Source organism: Carcharodon carcharias, chromosome 2 (genome assembly GCF_017639515.1).
Source record: "Carcharodon carcharias isolate sCarCar2 chromosome 2, sCarCar2.pri, whole genome shotgun sequence".
Taxonomy (NCBI): Eukaryota; Metazoa; Chordata; class Chondrichthyes; order Lamniformes; family Lamnidae; genus Carcharodon; species Carcharodon carcharias.
In genome coordinates, this window is record NC_054468.1 from 20,006,469 (window position 1) to 20,027,491 (window position 21,023).

Consider the following 21,023-nt stretch of genomic DNA (forward strand, 5'->3'; position numbering starts at 1 on the left):
ACGGTCCAACTACTTGGAACGTTCCGCAGCAGCGTGGCCAGACCCATCCTTCGCAACACCGGGGACAGGTAGAACCTCAGCATGTAGTGACACTTGGTGTTGGCATACTGAGGGTCTATGCACCGCTTGATGCGGCTGCACACAAAGGTGGCCATCAGTATGAGGGCGATGTTGGGCATGTTTCTTCCCCCTTTATCTAGAGGCTTGTACATCGTGTCCCTGCGGACACGATCCATTTTCGACCTCCAGACAAAGCAGAAGATGGCTCGGGTGATCGCCATCGCGCAGGAGTGTGGAATGGGCCAGACCTGCGCCACGTACAGCAACAGCGAGAGTGCCTCACACCTGATGACCAGGTTCTTACCCACAATGGAGGGGGAGCGTCGCTCCCACATGCCCAGTTTCCTTTTCACCATAGACACTCGCTCCTTCCAGTTTCTAACACATGTCCCGGTCCCTCCAAACCATATCCCCAGCACCTTCAGGCCGTCAGCCCTGACAGTGAAGGGGACAAAGGATCGGTCAGCCCAGTTCCCAAAGAACATGGCCTCGCTCTTCCCACGATTTACCTTGGCTCCCGAGGCCAGTTCGAACTGGTCACAGATGTGGATAAGTCTGTGCACCGACAGCGGATCCGAGCAGAAGACGGCGACATCGTCCATGTACAGGGAGACTTTGATCTGAGTGCCTCCACTGCCTGGGATCGTCACTCCTCTTATGCCCAGGTCATTCCTGATGGACTCAGCAAAGGGTTCTATGCAACACACGAAAAGAACAGGCAAGAGAGGGCAGCCCTGCCTGACTCCAGATTTAATCGGAAAGCTATCTGATTCCCACCCATTGATTGAGACTGGGCTACTGATGTTAGTGTAGAGCAGTTGGATCCAATTACAAATTCCCTCCCCAAACCCCATTTTGGCGAGCACATCCACCATGTAGGTGTGCGATATTCTGTCAAAGGCCTTCTCCTGATCCAGGCTGATGAGGCAGGTATCCACACCCCTGTCCTGTACATAGGCAATCATATCCCTGAGCAGCACGAGGCTGTCAGAGATCTTCCTGCCTGGCACAGTGCAGGTCTGGCCAGGGTGAATCACCAATTCCAGAGCGGATTTGACCCGATTGGCGATGACCTTGGACAGAATCTTATAGTCCACATTCAACAGTGAAATGGGTTGCCAATTTCTAATTTCCTCCCTTTCCCCCTTGTGCTGGTAGATGAGGGTAATAATGCCTTTCCTCATGGATTCTGACATACTGCCGGCCAGGAGCATACTCTCGTACACTTCTAGCAGGTCTGGGCCGATCCAGTCCCACAGAGCCGAATACAACTCCGCCGGCAAGCCGTCGCTTCCGGGAGTTTTACTCTTCTTGAAGGACTCAAGGGCCTCAGTCAGTTCATCAGGAGTTAGCGCTTTGTCCAGACTCCCGTGTACTGTCGTCTAAGACCTCCGTGATAGAGGACAGGAAGGACTGGGAGGCCGTGCTGTCTGTGGGCTTCACGTCATACAATCCGGCATAAAAGGATTTGCTGATCCTCAAAATGTCGGACTGTGATGACTTTACTGAGCCATCTTCTTCCTTCAGGCTGCTGATCACAGAGCTCTCTCTGTGTGCCTTTTGGAAGAAGAAACGTGAGCACGTCTCATCCTGCTCCACGGAGCGGACTCTGGAACGGAAGATGATCTTGGAGGCCTCCGAGGCAAAGAGCGAGGCTTGCTGGCTCTTCACCTCTTGGAGTTCCTCCTTGACATCGACCCCCATCGACTGCAGCCGGAGCAGATTCTGCATGTTTTTCTGGAGTCGGGACATTTCCCTCTGTTCCTTTCTAGCTTTCTGGGTGCCTTTGAGGATGAAAAACCTCTTGATGTTTCCCTTGATCGCTTCCCACCAGTGTGTCAGTGATTCAAAGTGGGGTTTCATGGCTCTCCAACCTTTGTAATCCCTCTTGAGCTCCTCAATGTTGTCTGGGGTCAGCAGTTTCACGTTTAGCTTCCATGCCCCCCTGCCAACCCTCTGGTCTTCCTCTAAGTGACAGTCAGCCAGTAGGAGGCAGTGGTCAGAGAAGAACACCGGCTTGACGTCGGTGGATCTGACTGTGAATGCACGGGACACAAACAGGAAATCTATCCTGGAACAGACGGACCTGTCAGGCCGCGACCAGGTGTATCTACGCTGCGCACTGTCTGCAGGGTTGCTGAAGACGTTGTGCAGCTTGGCATCCTTTACTGTTTCCATCAGGGATCTGGACGTAGCGTCCAATCTGCTGTCGGCCCTGCTGGATCGTCCAGCCGCATCGATGATGCAGTTGAATTCACCGCCCAGAATGACCAGCCTGGAAGTCGCCAGCAGCAGTGGGAGCTGCTGAAAAACCTCCAGCCGCTCAGCCCCTTGTGACGGGGCGTAGACATTAATTAACCAGAGCGGAGCATTCTTGTACATTACGTCTGCTACGAGGAGGCGCCTGCCCACCACCTCCTTAACCTGGGAGACGGTGAAGTTGCCTCCCCGCAGCAGAATACCCAGGCCGGAGGAACGAGAGTCGTTTCCTCCCGACCAGATCGATGGCCCATGGGACCACCATCGTGACCATTGCCTGTAGGAGCTGAGGTGCGGTATTGCACACTCCTGCAGAAACAACAGGTCAGCTTTGACCTTGGCAAGGTAATCCAAGGTCACAACACATCGCATAGTAGATTTAATGCTACAAACATTTATGGATACAATCTTTACACCCATTTTAAAGCAGTTAGTCGCTTACCAAACCTGTTGTCTCTGAGAGTTCCAGACCTTTGGTCTGCTCCTTCATGCCTGTGGTGTGCTCAAATTGCTTCACTTTGGATGGGCTGAGGAAAGTGTCCTGAACCTCCCCATTGGCCATGTTCTGCTCGGGTGGCATCTGGGGGTCCGTGCAGAGAGCGGGGTTTGAAATGTCCTCTGTTGGAAAAGCTTCTCCAATCCTCTCCCCCTCTGGGGCGTTGCTGCTCCTGGCTTCCCGGAGCTGGGGTGCGCTGAGCGCCTCACTGTTCCCAGATTCCTGGGGTTGTGGTACACTGGCCTCTTCGGGTTGTGGGCAAAGTTGGGGTGCGCTGGTCTCCTCATTGTCACCAATGTTCTGGAGCTCGGGTGTCTCATCCTCCAACTCCCTAGCATTTTGCCACTTCTTCTGTCGGCGCTGCCCTGGCCCTTCTTCGTCCGAATAGCTGCTGCTCTTGTTATCCGTGTCGGATAGAAGACGCCTCTTGCCTCTTGTCTGGGAAGTGGCTTAGTTTCTTCTTAGCCCCTTCTTCCTTTTGGCTCTCTTCACCAGCTGCCATTCCCCCTGCTGCTTTCCCACTGCTGCCTCCTCCTCCTCCGTTGATTCGCTCTCCTGAGGAGTGGGAGTTCCAGGGGGCAGTGCTGTTGATTGGCCGTCTCTTGCCCAATCTTTTCCTCCACTTTATCTTTCTCTGTGTCCTCCTTTGTCCCGTTGTTCTCCCTGGGGGCCTTGGTGGTTGGAGTGACATGAGGCATTTCTTCTGCTTCCCCCTTGTTGGCTTTGGCTGCCTGTGCATAAGTACGGCAACGTTTGGGGCAGGTCTTGTAGAGGTGACTTGCCTCGCCACACAGGTTGCAGCACTTAGCCTGTTTACAGTCTTTTGTCTGGTGCCCTTCCTGCTTGTAGTTCTTGCAGAGGACGGCGCTGCAGTTGGCCGCCACATGACCAGACTTGCCGCATGAGCGTCAAAGTTTGGGTTGCCCAGCGTAGACAAGGTAGCCACGGCTTCCCCCGATAGCAAATCTGGAAGGAGGGTGGAAGATGGCTCCCTTACCGTCGGTCTTGAGCGTTACCTTAACCTGGCGTTTACATGTCCAGATCTCCAAATCATCTCTAACCGCGATGCAGCTCCCAACCTTATCGAAGTACCTGGTAAGGAAGGTGAGCACGTCAGCGACAGGGACGAAGGGGTTGTACAGATGCACCGTCGCAACCCGTTCTCGTTGCAATGGTAGAGCAAAGAGCGGCTCCGCCGTCAGGATCTTCATTTCTGGCAGGTCTTTCTTTTCCTCAAACACCTTCAGGAGTTTGACGCAAGCTGCCACTTGCTTGAAAGTCACATCAAAAAATCCAGCGCTGGGGAAATCCTGTAGGCAGTAGATCTCCGCAGCCTTGAAACCACACAGCTTGAATAGGATCCTCTTGGTGAAGAAGGTCCTATCCATTCCTGTTCCTTGCTCACTGCCCTTCACCATGACTCGGATGGTGTTCGGTACCCCACGGTAAGGAGTTCGACTGGTTATAGCCATTGCTTGTTGATCTTTCCCTGGCAGAAACACGATCAAGGTCTTTCCCCTGCCAGGTAAACCCCCACCAGTGTGTGCTAACATTGGTCAACATTGGCATCGGTGATGACCCAGAGCAGTGCTTTTGCACTTAGGCTCCAAATGTTGCACTCACCTCAAAATCATGAGTGAAGTGGGGATGGGCAGCTGCGTATCCCACATCCGGTCGCGACTGGTCTAATTTATCACAGGCTTGGCCATGTAATTGTGGGGGGAGGAAACGTGATTCCGGTGAGTTGCATTTTTAATGAGCATTCATGACATACTAATGCATGCAGGCGAGGTTCCCGTCATGGGTCAGCGGGAAATTTGACCCGCACTCAGCCCGCTTTGAAAGCGGTGAGGGGAAAATTCCAACTTGCTTTGCTGCAGGCGGGATTCTGGCTTTTGACCCTCTGGCTGAATTTTCCGCTCCCGTCCGCCCCAAAATTCCACCCATTATCCTTGGGATGATCCTTGATGGTCAGTTCGGAAAGCCAGTTTTCCCATCTCCAAATTTTTTCATATGGTCAATAATTAGAAGTGTTCATAGAATATGAAAAATTGTGTTTTAATGCCCCCCCCACGCCCTGATGATTTGATAATCTTTTAAATCAATTGAACTCACACATCCAAATCATTTATATAGATTATGAACAGGTGTGGACCTAGTAACTCTTTTGAGTACAAACATGTTTCCATCTGTTCCTATTCAGATGAAGTTACATTGTTTCATAGTTTGCCATTGTGAGATTTGAACTCTTGATAATCTTTTAAATGAAAACCAAATCAACAAAATTGGGATAAATCAGGCACAGCCCCTAATTCAGGTCAGCTGTAAAACCAAGAACAAAGTTTAAAGGAAACTTACAAACTTTAAATCAAAATGTGATTAAAGGGGTCAACAAAACACCCCAGTCCCCGCGGTGCCCACCGAGCACGGAAGGCCTCGAGAGTGCCAGCAGACACCGCGTCTCCTTCTCCAGGGACATCCGGCAGCGAACGTAGCCGCGGAAGAGGGACAAACAATCGGGCAGGACTCCCCCGTCGATCGCCCGCTGCCTGGACCTGTTAATGGCCAACTTGGCCAGGCCCAGGAGCAGGTTCACGAGGAGGTCCTCCTCCTTCCCGACCCCCTTCCGCACCGGGTGCCCATAGATCAGGAGCGTGGGGCTGAAGTGCAAACAAAACATCAATAAAAGGTTTTTCAAATAACTAAAAAGGGAGTGCAGCCTACAACACCCTATGTATACATGGTCCACGGACTCCACAAGACCGCAAAAAGGGCATGTGTCCTGAGAGTCCGTGAACCTATGCATCCTCTTATTATAAGGGACTGCTGCATGCAACCCCCTCCAACCCAGGTCCCCGATAGAAAGGGGGAGGACACCTCCGTAGAGGGCCTCCCATCGAGGGCCTCCGCCGCCGGACGGCAACAAGGCACGCCAGGGCGTGTCCGGTCGACGGACAAGGGCGAGAAAATGGAAGGTGTGCAGCAGCAGTCCATACAAAAAGCCCCTCTTTGCTGTGCCAAAAGGCACAGAGGGCATGTCCCCGAGGCGGCTCATATTGCGGGGCACCAGCACCCGAGGGAGGGTTCGGGGCTTGGGGCCAATGTGGAATTCCGTCCGAACAGGGGAACGCTCAGACGGAAGACCACCGCGCACCTGGGCCACCTCAAGACCCAAAATAACGTCGGGTCCGAGCACGACCGTTCTCAGGTCTTGGATGGCATCGGCTGCGACCTGGACACTCACAGACGCGCGTCGCGCCAACTCCTGCGGGAGCATCCAGCCCAGTCCTCCGCCACCCAGCACGTCCCCGATCCTGGTCACCCCTGCGGCCACAGCCCTCCTCTCCGCCAACCACTGAAAAGGACGGAGGGGCGGATTCCTGAGCAGCGGCTCTCTGACGATAGCCGCTACTCCTGACGGGGGAGAGCTGCGTCGCGAGGCGACCACTTTCCAGACTTTGATCAGGTCCTGGTAAAAGACGGGCAACGCCTGCAAGGAGCCACCGAGGCCCAGCTGTTCTATAAACAGGAGCTGCACGTCATAATTCAGGCCGTGCACCTGACGGAAGAAATACGTCATCAGGGCACACCATCTAGGAGGAGGCTCAACGTAGAGGTATCGCTGCAGGGTCTGAAGGCGGAAAGTCGCCACCTGTGTGCGTAGGCACACTAGCGCCTGACCACCCTCCCTAAGCGGGAGACTCAGAACCTCGGCAGCAACCCAGTGCAATCTTTTGTCCCAGAAGAAGTCGACTAACAATCTCTGGATTCTTGTGACAAAGTCCGGGGGAGGGGTCAAAGTGACCAGCCGATACCACAACATGGCGGCGATCAGCTGGTTTATGACCAGAACTCGACCCCGGTAAGATAGCACTCGGAGCAGTCCTGTCCAGCGCCGCAGGCGAGCGGTGACTTTCGTCTCCAGTTCCTGCCAGTTTGCCGGCCAGGATTCCTCAGCGGGGCAGAGATGGACACCCAGGTAGAGGAGGCTGGTCCTGCTCCAGGTGAAAGGCCTGAGCTCCTCGGGTAGGGGATCCATCTGCCACTGACCGACCAGGAGTCCAGAACACTTACCCCAGTTGATCCTGGCAGAAGAAGCGGCAGAGTAGACCTCCTGGCACTCGCGCATCCTCCGCAGGTCAGCCGGGTCACTAAACATAAGGAGCACGTCATCGGCGTAAGCCGAAAGGACCACCCCGATGCCCGGCCCGCGCAGAACCAATCCCGACAACCTCCTCCGCAAGAGGCGCAGGAAAGGCTCCACGCAAATAGAATACAACTGGCCAGACAGGGGGCAGCCCTGACGTACCCCTCTCCCAAAGCGAAGGGGCGCCGTCAGGGACCCGTTAACCTTCACTAGACACTCCGCGGCAGTGTACAGAAGTCGGATCCGGGCGACAAAATGCGTCCCGAACCCGAAAGCTCGCAGAGTTCCGAGTAAGTACTCGTGATCCACCCTGTCGAACGCCTTCTCCTGATCGAGAGACAGGAAGGCGCTCGACAGACCAGCCCTCTGGGAATGGTGGATGATGTCCCGGACCAGATGGATGTTATCATAAATGGTTCGGTCCGGGACGGTGTAGGACTGGTCAGGGTGGATCATGTGGTCCAGCACGGTGCCGAGCCGAGAAGACATGGCTCGGGCGAAGATTTTGTAGTCCGTGCTGAGGAGGGAGACCGGGCGCCAGTTTTTAAGAAGGCGGAGATCCCCCTTCTTCGGTAGCAGGGCAATCACGGCCCTGCGCCACGAAAGGGGCATCTCCCCGGTAGCAATGCTCTCCCCCAGGACCCCCGCGAAGTCGCTCCCCAAGACGTCCCAGAACGCCCTGAAGAACTCCACGGTCAGCCCGTCTAGTCCCGGGGTTTTGCCCCTAGAAAGACCGTCGAGTGCGCCGGTCAGCTCTCCCAGACTTATAGGGGAGTCGAGCTTTCCGGCGCACTCCGGGCCGACCTGCGGCAGGTCCTCCCACAAAACTCTGCAAGCTTCCTCACTGGACGGATCCGGAGAGAAAAGGGCAGTGTAGTAATCTCGGGCAATGGCCCTGATGCCCTCCGGATCCGAGACAAGTGATCCGTCGTCGGCCAGCAGCGTAAAGAACTGCTTACGGACCCCGTGCCTTTTTTCCAGTGAGTAGAAGAAGGGAGAGCCACGGTCCATCTCCTTAAGGAAACAGATCCGCGACCTCACGAACGCGCCCCGAGACCCGACCAGTTGCAGGTCCCGCAGCGCGCCCTTCTTCTCATCGTACACCGACCGCAGGGCCGGGTCCGCGTCGGGCTGACTTTTAACAGAAATTATTCCTCTCTGTCTACGGATTATGGAGTCAGGAAGTGAATTGTCTAAAACGGTAGGGGCTGCTGTCATGTGGGAGAAGGTGGATAGGGAAGTGGTGGTCGTGCGAGTTTCATTATTACAGCTCTGTAAAGGCATTAAGTACAATTACGCTGGGCCCCTCATCACTCATTGTTAGTTTTATATTAATTGGGTCTCTAATTATATTTAAGTGATGGACATTTAACCTATGTAACTCTTTCGAGTACAAACACGTTTCCATCTGTTCCTATTCAGATGAAGTTACATTTTTCATGGTTTGCCATTGTGAGATTTGAACTCTTGATCTTGTGCTTACAAGCCCAGTACCATAACCACTTGGCTATTTAAGCCAAGCCCCTGATGATTTGATGGGGTTCACTGCCCTAGATAATAATCATCAATCCCTTGAGGCTTCAGGCCGATGCTGGAGGGTGGATTTGGTGATCAGGACACAGTGGCACCCTGGGGTTTGAGCAGGGCAACTGGTGGGAAGTAAAGACAGGGGGTTAGTCTTTGTTAAGGTGCATCACAGGTTACGATGGCCCCAAACCCAACCCTATCTTGGGCTTGGCGCAGTGGGGACTGTGAGGACTATAGGAAATAAGTGATAGCTGTGATCCAGTAAGCGTGCCTCTGATGGGAAACCAGCTGGAACAATTAATGACTCAAGTTAAAGTGGTTCAGATTTTTAAACCCAATAGGATTGTGGCTGTGTGGGAGGCACTGAATTGGCAGCTTTGGCCCAAGAGCAGGGTCAGGGTCTGACTCCAGCCACAGGTCGGCGCTATAGGGGCGGAACCTTTGTTTCGGCCCCGAGTTTGACACGGACTCGGTGAGGAGCGGACTTCCGGGACCCGGAACGGAAGTGTTTTCTGTATTCTTCCCACCCCCCCTCCTCACCTCCCCTCCCCTCCCCCCCCTCCACCCACCCCGGGCCGGGCTCCGAGTGAAAATGCTGCTGGTTTTATCAGAGGAGCACAAGGAGCATCTGGGGTTCCTAACTCGGGTGGACTCTGCGGGTGAGTGACTGAAACCCAGGACTGCGGGCCGGGGAGGGAAAGGGGGAGAGGCCCAGGCCCCTGGGGTGGGGGTGGGTGGATGGGAGGGGGGGTCTGTAAGGAAATTGGGGTGTGGGGAGGGGGGGTCTGTAAGGAAATTGGGGAGGGGTGTCTGTAAGGAAATGGGGGTGGGGGGGAGGGGGGTCTGTAAGGAATGGGGGTGGGTGGAGGGGGAGGGGGGCTGTAGGGATTGGGGTGGGGGAGGGACTGTAGGGGATTTGGGGTACGAGGAGTGGAGATGAAGGAGTAGTGCGTGGAGGGATGGGGAGGATTGGGGTAGGGATGGGGTCTCATAGAGTCATAGAGATCAACAGCACAGAAAAACGCCCTTCAGCCCATCGAGTCTGCGCCTGTCAAGCAAGTACCTAACTATTCTAATCCCATTTTCCAGCACTAGGCCCATAGCCTTGTATGCCATGGCATCGCAAGTGCACATCCAAATACTTCTTAAATGTTATGAGGGTTTCTGCCTCTACTACCCTTTCAGGCAGTGAGTTCCAGATTCCCACCACCCTCTGGGTGAAAAAATTAATCCTCACATCCCCGCTAAACCTCCAGCCCCTTACCTTAAATCTATGCCCCCTGGTTATTGATCCCTCCACCAAGGGGAAAAGTTCCTTCCTGTCTACTCTATCTATGCCCCTCATAATTTTATACATCTCAATCATGACCCCCCTCAATCTCCTCTACTCCAATGAAAATAACCCTAGTCTATCCAATCTCTCCTCATAACTAAAACTCTCCAGCCCAGGCAACACCCTGGTAAATGTCCCCTGCATCTCTCCAGTGCAATCACATCATTCCTATCATGCGGATTCCAGAACTGCACGCAATACTCTAGCTGTGGCCTAACCAGCGTTTTATATAGTTCTACCATAATCTCCCTGCTCTTATATTCTATGCCTCAGCTAATAAAGGCAAGTATCCCATATGCCTTCTTAACCACCTTATCTACCTGTCCCACTACCTTAAGGGACCTGTGGACATGTACATCAAGGCCCCTCTGATCCTTGGTACTTCCTAGGGTCAGACCATTCATGGTGTATACCCGTGCCTTGTTTGTCCTGCCCAAGTGCATCACCTCACACCTATCCAGATTAAATTCCATTTGCCACTGACCAACCCTGTCTATATCCTTCTGTAATCTAAGGCTATCCTCACTACTTACCACCCCACCAATTTTTGTGTCATCCGCGAAGTTATTGATCAATCCTCCTACATTCAAGTCTAAATCATTTATATGTACCACAAACAGCAAGGGACCCAACACTGATCCATGTGGAACCCCACAGGCATCCAGTCACAAAAATACCCCTCGACCATCACCCTCTGCTTCCTGCCACTCAGCCAATTCTGGACCCAATCTGCCAAATTATCTTGGCTCTCATGTGAGACCTTATCAAAAGCCTTGCTGAAGTCCAATTGGACTACGTCAAATGCGTTTCCCTCATCTACACACCTGGTCACCTGTTCGAAAAATTCAATCAAATTGGTAAGACATGACACCGCCCCCCCCCCCCCCCCCCCCCACCCACCCACCCACCCACCCACCCACCCACCAAAGCCATATTGCTTCTCCAAGCGTGGATTAATTCTGTCCCTCAGAGGTTAGACTGACTGGATTGTAGTTCCTTGGTTTATCTCTTCCTCCCTTCTTGAATAATGGTAACTGGGTCTGGGTGTTAGTAGTGGGGTGGGGGTGGATGGGGCTGCATGGAAGTGAGTGGGGAGGTACGGGGATGGGGTATTGGTGGCCACTTGAGGCATAAATACTGACCAAACTTGTCTGTTTCACTTTTAGAGGGGAAGAACCTGGCAAACCTATCCCAGTTTAGTCTGTATGTGACTCCTGTCCATTAACCAACCAGGGTGATCCTTGATTGCCTTCCACAGTGGCCCATGAGATGCTCAGTCATGTCAAACTCGGGTGCTGACCTTGTCAGTGATGCTCATGTCTGAGAATGGGATGCTTGATATTATGGGCTTGCTGTGAGGCAAGTCACAGATAGAGGTCTGTAGAGCAGCACACTGCACAACACAGCACCAGTTGTATCAATTGGTCTGGTGCAAATAAACCCAAATAGGGAAGAGTAAATAACTCAAAAATACAATGGAGGAGAAGAAGGGGAATTTTTATTTTTAAGTTTTTGTTATTGTAATGAACCAGTCATTTGTGTAATAAACCATTTTTTGGTTCAGTTGTAGGAGAATTCTGCCGAATTGCTGTGGAATTTTTAAAGAAAGGCTCAAATCCCAAAATATTTGAAGGAGCGGCAAGTATGTAATTATGAGCAGCTTTTAATCTGTGATCCTATTTAAGGCAGCAGTATTCTTTAATTCAGCAGAATGTGCTAATATTACAATTCTTTGACCCATAGTCTGTGTTTTGGGTGAAGTAACTAACTGTACACACAGTCTTGTTGCCCTGAATAATGTATGTTGGGAGGGCTGAGGAGACTGCAGCAGCATATTCTTGTTCACCTGCAGTTCGACATGGTTTTCCCACACAGTAAGTGAAACCATTAAATGTAGTAGGCTTCCTATTAAGTGTACTTGAGTTGGATAATTAGCCATGATCAGAGTGAATGGCGGAGCAGGCTCAAAGGGCCGAATAGCCTACTCCTGCTCCTGGTTTCTATGTTTCTCTGACTGATCTAGGGGGTGCTGGGATTAAATGAATTAAAGAGGGTGTACTGCTGTCATCAAGGAGCTGTGCATTTGAGACAATTTGATGGGAACCACTAGATATGCATTGTTTTATTGATTATGGGAATAATATATTCTAACTTGATGCAAGTGTTATTAGCTTGTTAGAGCAGGATAGTTAAGTGATGAGGGCATTTGTTGAGATAGGTTGTTTGGTAACATTACTGTGTCCATTGCCACTTCACTGATTCGCACAACAGGTGAGGTGATAGTCACTGCCCTTGACATCAAGGCAGCATTTGACTGAATGTGGTATCAAGGAGCCCTAGCAAAACTGGAATCAATGGGAATTAGGGGAAAACTCTCCACTGGTTGGAGTCATACTGAGTGCAAAGGAAGATGGTTGTGCTTGTTTGTAGTCAATCATCTCAGTCCCGGGACATCACTACAAGAGTTTCTAAGGGTTGTGTCCAAGGTCCAACCATCTTTAGCCAGTTCATAAATGACCTTTGCTTCATCTAAGGCCTGAAGTGGGGATGTTCACTGATGATTGCACAAAGCTTACCATTTGCGATTTCTCACACTAAAGCATTCGTGTCTGTTTGCAGCAAGACCTGGACGACATTCAGGCTTGGGCTAATAAGTGACAAGTAACATTCATGCCACACAAGTTTCAGGCAATGACCATTTCCAACAAGAGAAAATTTAACCACCTCCACTTGACATTCAATGGCATTACTATTGCTGATCCCCCACTATCAACATCCTGGGGGTTACCATTGACCTGAAACTGAACTGGACTAGCCACATAAATACTGTGTCTACAAAAGCAGAACAGAGGCTATGAATCCTGCAACCAATAACTTACCTCCTGATTCCCCAAAGCCCGTCCGCCATCTACAAGGCACAAGTCTGGAGTGTGATGGAATACACTCCACCTGCCTGGATGAGTGCAGCTCCGACAACACTCAGGAAGCTTGACGCTATCCAGGACAAAGCAGCCCGCTTAATTGGCACCCCATACACCACCTCCAGTATTCACTCCTTCCACCATTGACGTACAGTGGCAGCAGTGAGTACCATCTACACGATGCACTGCAGCAACTCACCAAGGCTCCTTTGACAGCATCTTCCAAACCCACGACCTCTACCATATAGAAGAACAAGGGCAGCAGACAGATGGGAACACCACCACCTGCAATTCCCCTCCTAGCCACTCACCATCCTGTTTTGGAACTATATCTCTGTTCCTTCACTGTCACTGGTTCAAAATCCTGGAACTCCATTCCTAACAGCACTGTGGGTGTACCTGCACCATGTAAACTGCAGTGGTTCAAGAAGGCAGCTCACCGCCACCCTCTCAAGGGGCAATTAGGAATAGACAATAAATGCTGGCCTAGTCAGCGATGACCACATCCCTTGAAAGATTAAAAAGAGACATGGGCTTGGGGCAACCAGCATATTGTGCGTTGCCTGATAATAAGAGATGCATTGAATTACTGTGTGAGAAGTAAAACTGTAACTTTTAAAACTTTTTTATGTGTGGACTTCATTACATTCAGACAGTACAAGCCAGTGGGGTATCAATAAACTGCTTTCCAGAATGCCAGTGTGGTTTCGCATATGTGGTGATGTGGGTGTGAATTCGGCTGTGATACCAAGATTATGTTTCCTCGCAGAGTTATAAGTGGAGAGAGAAAGAAATTTAAGACTTATTTATATACTGTGGTTCTTTAATGACTATTGTGTAGGGGAATAAGGCAGCTATTTTACATGCAACTCGCTTCCCTCACCTGCTGGCCATAAATGCATGTCCAACAGGATAGCGATGACAGTTGCTTTGATATAATTGATTGGAAATAGTGTCATAGTGTGTCATAGAGTTTACAGCATGGAAAGAGGCCCTTCGGCCCTTCATGCTGCGTCGGTCATCAAGGCCCTATCTACTCTAATCCCATTTTCCAGCACTTGGCCTGTAGCCTTGTATGCTATGGCATTTCAAATGTTTTATCTAAATACTCCTTAAATGTTGTGAAGGTTCCTACCTCTACCACCCTTTCAGGCAGTGAGTTCCAGATACCCCCCACCCTTTGGCTGAAAAACATTTTCTTCAAATCCCCTCTAAACCTCCTGCCCCTTACTTTAAATCTATCCCCTGGCTATTGACCCCTCCGCTAAAGGGATAAGTTTCTTCCATGTAGACTACATCAAATCCCCTACCCCATTTCTCCTTTTGCCCCAGTGTTGTGACAATGCAGTGCCTCAGATGAATTACCAAACCATATAGCAGGGCAATAATCTGTGTGTGTGAAATGTAATGCACATCAACATGGGAGTTTTCCAATTGACATTTTTTTTTGTAGGGAAGCTGAGTGTGAGCACTGAAACTGTACAACATGGAGTTGAGGGATTGATGTACTTGCTAACGGAGAGCTCCAAGATGATGGTAAACAAATTCATTAGTCTACATACCCTTTTTGGGTGAGCCGTCACTTGAACTCCTGGACTAGTTTCGATCGAAGAAGGGATTAGAGAGGAATAACTCCACCCCTCTCTCTCTCTCTCTCTCTCTCTCTCTCTCTCTCTCTCTCTCTCTCTCTCTCCCTCTCTCTGCCCCCCCCCCCCCCCCCCCCCCCCCCCCCCCCCCACCTTTTATTTGTTGTGGGTTTTTTGCCTCTTCCAGGCGATTATGTGACTGCGGAGGGATGGTGGGTGGGAAGAGAGAAAGAAATGTTGTTGTGATACTCTAACCATCATGAAAACAGGGCAGCCTTGTTGGGCCAGCTGCTCTTTTTCCTGCCTGTAAGTTTTTTGTATAAATTGGGGTGCAAGGCAGGAGCAGTAATCATCTTTTCCTTTTATATCGAGAGGTAAGAGACAAAGTTGATCCAGCAAAATTGTTTACTCTGGGAAAGAGTTCAAACACCAGAAAGCAGAGTTAAGAATTCATAGATTAGGAGTAAGAAGGAAAGTCAGACAGAACTGTTTTGTACAACGGTTAACCTTTGGATAGATTAAGTCACCAGCAAAGTGGCAGGGTAAAAGGAATTGTGGGCTGTGGCGTAATGGCAAACTTGAATTTATAAAGTGCCCCTAATGTCAAAAAATATCCCACAAAATATTCACAAAAGCAGAATCAAACCCAAGATTTTAGGAATGGGTGACTTAAAGGGACATTATAGGAGGAGAGTAAAGGGAGGCAGGCTGGATTTAAGCAGCAAACTCATGAGTGTTGGCCATTGGCGGCTAAAGACCTGGCCTCCAATGTTGGGATGGAGGGAAGGGATGATGAACAAGTGTCATTGTTACACTCTTGATAGCCAGTTGGTCAAGGAAGAAACCAGAATCAGTTTATTCAGAGTGTAACATTTCTGGTATATATGACCTGACTCCGCTCTACTCCTGAGTCAATGTCTCTTTGTAATCAGTGCCCTCCACTTGAATGTACTTAACCTCAGTTGATACAATTAACATCGGGGGCAGATTTGTGGGTTGGGTTCATGGCTGTGGTGAGAATTACACAGTCGCAAAAATATGGGACAAACCAGCTCTTGAAGCTGTTTAAGAATTTTGAAATTTGAGGCATTTGCTGAGGAACAAACACAAGTCTGCAAGGTCAGGAGTAATACCTCAGTGGGACTTGGTGGATTGGACACAGGCTGCAGAGTTTTGGGAAAAGGAACACAATTTAAACCTGAGTTTTAATCTTCAGGACAAACCTGAATAGTCTTTCAATATGTTACAGCCTTTCACTATCTTTCATAACAGTTGACATTTTTCGTTGACCTCTTTCCATCAATTTTCTCACTTCTCTATTACAGACTTTAGCTCCTCACTGTATTATATTGTTCACAGTAATGGTTGCTTTCCATCACCTTACCCCAGTGGCCATTCTTCACGGGTGAGCCTAACACATGTGTTGGTGATATCTGACCAAGTGAGGGGTCATCAAGCCTGATGCCTGTATATAGCCAGCAGGGGTTACTGCTCAGCACTGGAATGTCATGCTGGTTTTTGCCCTGAGTTGCTACTGCCCTGACTGATATCTGGCAGCTTAGTCCAGGCTGATGTTCCCTGTAAGCTGCATATGGGCAGCCGCATAAACAACCCAGAAATGCCCTTCAGGTCACTCGCAAGTTGTCCCTTGTGAGATACTGCTGCAAAAAACATTTGAAGGTACCGTGCATTCAAATGAACGGGCTGCTCCCAATGCAAAGAATTTAGATGGAATATTGATTGATTCATTCATGCGTGCTCTGCCTGAAGGCAGGTTCTTGCCTCATTCTCGGCTGATGCTTCATGCTGAGCAGTTTTCCTTAGCCGTTTTTGTCAGCGGTGGTTTGCCACTCAGGGGCAAGGCAAAAGGAGGCAGGTCCCAAGTCTACCTCAGCCAGATCAGGAATCGAACCTGCGCTCTCTACATCATTGTGAAACACATGGTAGCTATCTGAGCCACCCAACATCCCCCCCCCCCCCCCCCCCCCCCCCCCCCCCCCCCCCAGAACGTTGATACAGATCAAGAATTAAGTCAGGAACCTCCTGTATTTGCGTTGCTTGGTTGATCATTATGTTAACCTAGGCGGGAGAGGATAACTATTGCTTTTGGGAATTTAACTGCCATGTGCAATAACAAATATAACTTGTGGTTAGATTTCCGAGGTGGATTTCCAGGACTCTGTGCTTGTTTTGGGTTTTCCTGAAGATCTAAATAAATTACTACTGCAGCTTTACCTGGAAAATAGGAAAGAGATTCGGAGTATCCTGAATGAACTGACTCCAGACTTCCCTCATTACCACAACTTAGAATGGCGACTTGATGTACAGGTAAAGAGTTTAGAAATCCCTCTAAAGCCCAGCCATTTTACACAGTCTCGTATATAATTTTCATATATGTATCTCTGTGTGCGTGAAATTTCTTTGTAAACTCTGTATCAAATATTTTCCTTGGTTTTGTGAAATCTCTGTTCGTACTCTCAACAGAAGGGCTCGAACTTTGATGCATTGTTGGTGCTATGAGCGTGCAGATACCGACGTTGGTAATGGCAGATGTTACTCTTTCATTGAACTCCCATGCACCAGGACTTAAAGGGTTAAATTGTGAGAACAGGTTGCACAAACTTGGCATGTGGGGAAGGGGAAAAGTAATCTTAAAATTCGAGCTTTGCTGTTGCAGAAATAAAATCAGGGAGTACTTTTTCACACAAAGGGCAGTAAAAATCTGTAACTGCTTCCTAAAAAGCTATAGATGCTGAGTGAATTGAAAATTTCAAGAGTAGAGATTAACAGATTTCATTGATTACGGGTATCAAGGGAAATGGAACAGAGTTGGGTATGGTAAATGGAGTTGACTTACAGATCAGCCATGATTTAATGGATATGTTTGAAGGATTGCATTGTTCACCACCTTCTATCCTTGACTTTATCTTTCTCAAATGTAAAATTGGGGTATATACTGCCACTTTCATGTTCAGGTGCACCTAACACTACTTTGCATCAACTCGGAAGTGGTAATGTAACTGTGGCCCTATGTTTCAATGTTAGGTTTGTGTCCCAATCTTCTATTTTCAGTTGGTTCACCTAATTCCATAACTGACCTAAATTTGTCTGTAAATTATTAAGTGTCACGGTGTGCTGCTGTCATAGACTTTGATGTTGTCAAGGATTTGTGATTTGCGATGGTTTCTCCATCCAGGTCATTTGTGGAGATAAGAAATAGGGATTCAGACTCAACCCCCTGTAATACTCCACTCCAGGGCCCCTAATTTGACTCCGCGCCTTATATATACTCCTTGCTGTTTTTGTTTTTAACTCAGTCTCATTCTGAGCTGGGTTCCTATGCTTTTTAATTCCATTAGTCAGCGCTCACATTGAATCCTTGTCAAATGCTTTCTGGAGATTCAAATAACCTATCATAGGGAGCTACAATCTACATTAAAACAGACATGGAGGTTTGTCAAGCGTGTCTTTGCTCTTCTAAAACCTTAATGTATCAATCTAATAAACATCCATAACAAAACTAACCACAATAAACTAATACATTATTAAACTGTAAACAAGAGAATATCCATATTTTTGTTGTCAGCTGGTTTGATGTAAAAGCTGAGGTCAAGATGATACCAAACTTTTGTTTTGTTTCTTCTGTCAGTTGGCCAGCCGTGCCTTAAGGCAACAGATCAAACCGCTTCTGACTCTGAAGCTGCACCTGGAACAGAATGGACGTCAGAATGCCAATGTACTTCAAACTGACCCTGCCACCTTGCTGCACCTAATTCGCAAGTTGGAGCAAGCGCTGGGTGAAATGAAGACGAACCATTGCAGAAGGATAGTGCGCAATATAAAATAGAGAAATGACGAGAAGCTGGCGACCATTGGCGTTCCATGTGCCAAATTGGGACAACTGAACACCGGCCAGTTTGGGACATCATTTGTTGGGAGTCTCTCGGCCTGATGGAGGAACTTGTTGCTGTTTTGTGTACAACACAATCTTGGTTAAAGGAAGCACTTTGCAGAATGGGAGTTGGTTATGTAGACTTTGTTCATTTATATTAAGATACTTTGACACAGGAAATCAGTAGCCTTCATGACTGTTGTCAAACTGCAAGGTATTATTAGCTGGAGCTGCCATGGCACACTGTAAAGTGCTTTATGTTGATTGTTGCCCAACATTAAGATCTGAACTCCAGATGGTCACACAGAAGTGCTTCATTTTGGCCAAATAAATATTGCCTAGGATGAAAAAAGGCCTAGATGGGGGAAAATAATAACTATAGGGAACAGCAGTAGAAGAACGAAATGCAGAGAGGACTGGAATAATTAATCTAAAAAGGCAGCTAAAATTGACCAGGAAAAGAAAAGTAGATTGGGGGCTGGGGGGAAGACAAAATGCAGCAAAAACGCTGCTTACAGGGCTGGAATATACATATTGTCCTTTTATCTCTTGGGGTCAGGCTCAAATCAATGTCAAACTGATGAGAAGGAAGTTTTTCCTTCAGCTAGTAATTGCCAAGCTCCTGTGTGCAACCAATTTGTGTTTTTTCACCACAAAAAGGCACCGAACTGGCAGCCACACTGAGCCTAATGGCATTTTTTGACAAGAGCTTGTGCATTATTCTTAAAGTTGGGTTAAGGCCATTTGTTGGGGCAGAGAAAGAGCTACTCTGTAGCTGTGTGTGTTGGTGTTTCAAAAACAAAGAATGCTGCATTTGCTTGTTACCTTGATCAGGGTGAGAAAAAATGAAGAAAACCATATTATTAGTGCAATGCTCTGAATTTTGTAACACAATTTCCAATTCAGCAAGAGCATTTTGAAGCTCATTGTCAGGGCACGTAAAGGATTTGTTTTAACTTTTTTTCAATTGTGATTCTTTTCTAACATAAATGAGCAGATTCAGTGCTAGTGATCGGTAGATCACAGTTGCAAAAAGAGTTCACTTATACTGCCATGTCCAATTTCAAGGGATTCAGCATTAAATTTCACAAGTTAAACTTAGTATACCAGTTCTGCTCTAACCAGAGATGATGTGAGGATGCTTTGTAAATCAGATGCAACGTTTACCGTGTCCTAGTGGTATTTAGGTCAGACCGTTAGGGTTACTGGGATGTTATTTTCAGTATGCTACAATTTGGATATCCAACTTTGGGTACTTTACTACTGCCTCCAACAAAAATATCGACTGCGCTTTGGGCCCAGTAGTGCGCTTGATTTTGTTTTGATTTCTCTTAACATTTTGAATGTGTGTTTCCAGGCTTCTGTGAAAATTTCTTCCACCTTTTCTTTCCCAAAAGCCACTTCCCACTGCCACATGAATCTTTGGAAAGCAGAGAAAGGATGTAAAAACTTTCCAATCTCTCAGCACCAGTTATGTTCCGTTGCATAAGTGGGGAGCAAGCACATTATACCGTGGGTGCCATCTGGCTACATTATTCACCTTTTTTCTGATATTTGAAAGCGATAGCATAATAAATGTCTTATTCTCTGCACTACATGTAATCACACTCTTTGGGATACTTGATAATGTGATAAAAGTAGAAATGTTATAAAGAGAAATAAAGGTACATGTTCACTCAGTCACCCCTTGGTACTCTTTCAGTTGGTTTGCAGCTACTGGTTAAAAACAGACTGGAAGTGGATACTTCAGGTAGAATGGCCTCCACCTTCATATGAATGGTGAATGCTGTTCATGCTTATTAATGATTTATCACCCTTTATTATTTGATAAGGTGCGATCCATTTAAAGCAGTGATTTTTGGCAGCTGCAAAGCATTGAATCAGGAAAATAAGGGAAACCGAGGTTTAAGCATACCTTCATCTCTTTTAACATTTATGTTGATGAAACTATTCAGTAGTCCACCCATTTCCAGGAAGTATCTAAAAAGCTATTTGAACCAATGAAGTCATCACCAGTAATTGTATATTACATTTCGATATTTTGTAACTTTGGTCAAATGCATTCTTTCAGCTTTTCGTTTTTTTTTGTAAGAAATTTCTACAATTATTGATTTTGTTTTGCTCCTTTTTTGTTCCTTGTTTGAATTGTTTTGCATTATTTCCAATTGTTTTTGCTGGTGTTGTACTGTGACTATCATGTGAGTTCTGTAAACTTCCTGTTGAGATTACCAATCACTAAAGTCAAGTGCAAGAAAATTGGTGCAAGATTTATATTTTAAAAACATGCTCCTTATGCAATGGAATTGCCAAATAATTGTTTGTGCCGGAACAATATACAGAATGTAAAGTTGTGACCTCCTAAAGTGGTTTTGTTTACACTCGATTCCCAATTCCTCGCTCGGGTGCATATATTCTTAAAAAATTCATCTAAATAACTCATCCAATGCTAGAGTTGCGATTTTGGCTTGTTTACTTTTGAGTTGCCCTCCCACCCATATATTTAGCAAAAATAAAGTTGCATGGTACAAATCATATACCAGAAATCATGGTAGCTACCAATTACTGGACTAAATTTATCTTACACACTGTGTCCCGACTTAACACTACATCAGTAATGTGCTGCATTTTGAAATTAATTGCCATTTCAGATATGGTGAAACTTGCCCCGAGATTGCCATGGTTTCAGTGTATCTGGAATGATAGTGGAGAAAATACTTGGATCTTGGAAGAAATGTTTCTGATGTATACTGTTCACTTTTGAAATGAACTCTACCGTCGCTTGGTTAAAACATTTGTGTATGA

At 47.9% G+C, this 21,023-nt stretch overlaps 1 protein-coding gene across 1 annotated transcript; it reads left to right on the forward strand.

Moving 5' to 3' along the window:
• The first annotated feature begins 9,039 nt into the window (after positions 1-9,039).
• commd2 (COMM domain containing 2) lies at positions 9,040-20,572 on the forward strand. The gene is made up of 5 exons (XM_041180736.1): positions 9,040-9,148; positions 11,387-11,464; positions 14,197-14,279; positions 16,484-16,657; positions 17,979-20,572. The coding sequence occupies exons 1-5, from the start codon at positions 9,082-9,084 to the stop codon at positions 18,174-18,176; spliced, it is 600 nt and encodes a 199-aa protein (XP_041036670.1). The 5' UTR covers positions 9,040-9,081; the 3' UTR covers positions 18,177-20,572.
• The last annotated feature ends 451 nt before the right edge of the window (positions 20,573-21,023 follow it).

Bases quoted from the DNA above. Each gene is read 5' to 3' on its own strand.
- commd2 (XM_041180736.1), top strand. From the start codon at position 9,082: ATGCTGCTGGTTTTATCAGAGGAGCACAAGGAGCATCTGGGGTTCCTA. The intron at 9,149-11,386 runs GTGAGTGACTGA...TTTTTGGTTCAG, and splicing joins AACTCGGGTGGACTCTGCGG to TTGTAGGAGAATTCTGCCGA. The intron at 14,280-16,483 runs GTAAACAAATTC...ACTTGTGGTTAG, and splicing joins CGGAGAGCTCCAAGATGATG to ATTTCCGAGGTGGATTTCCA.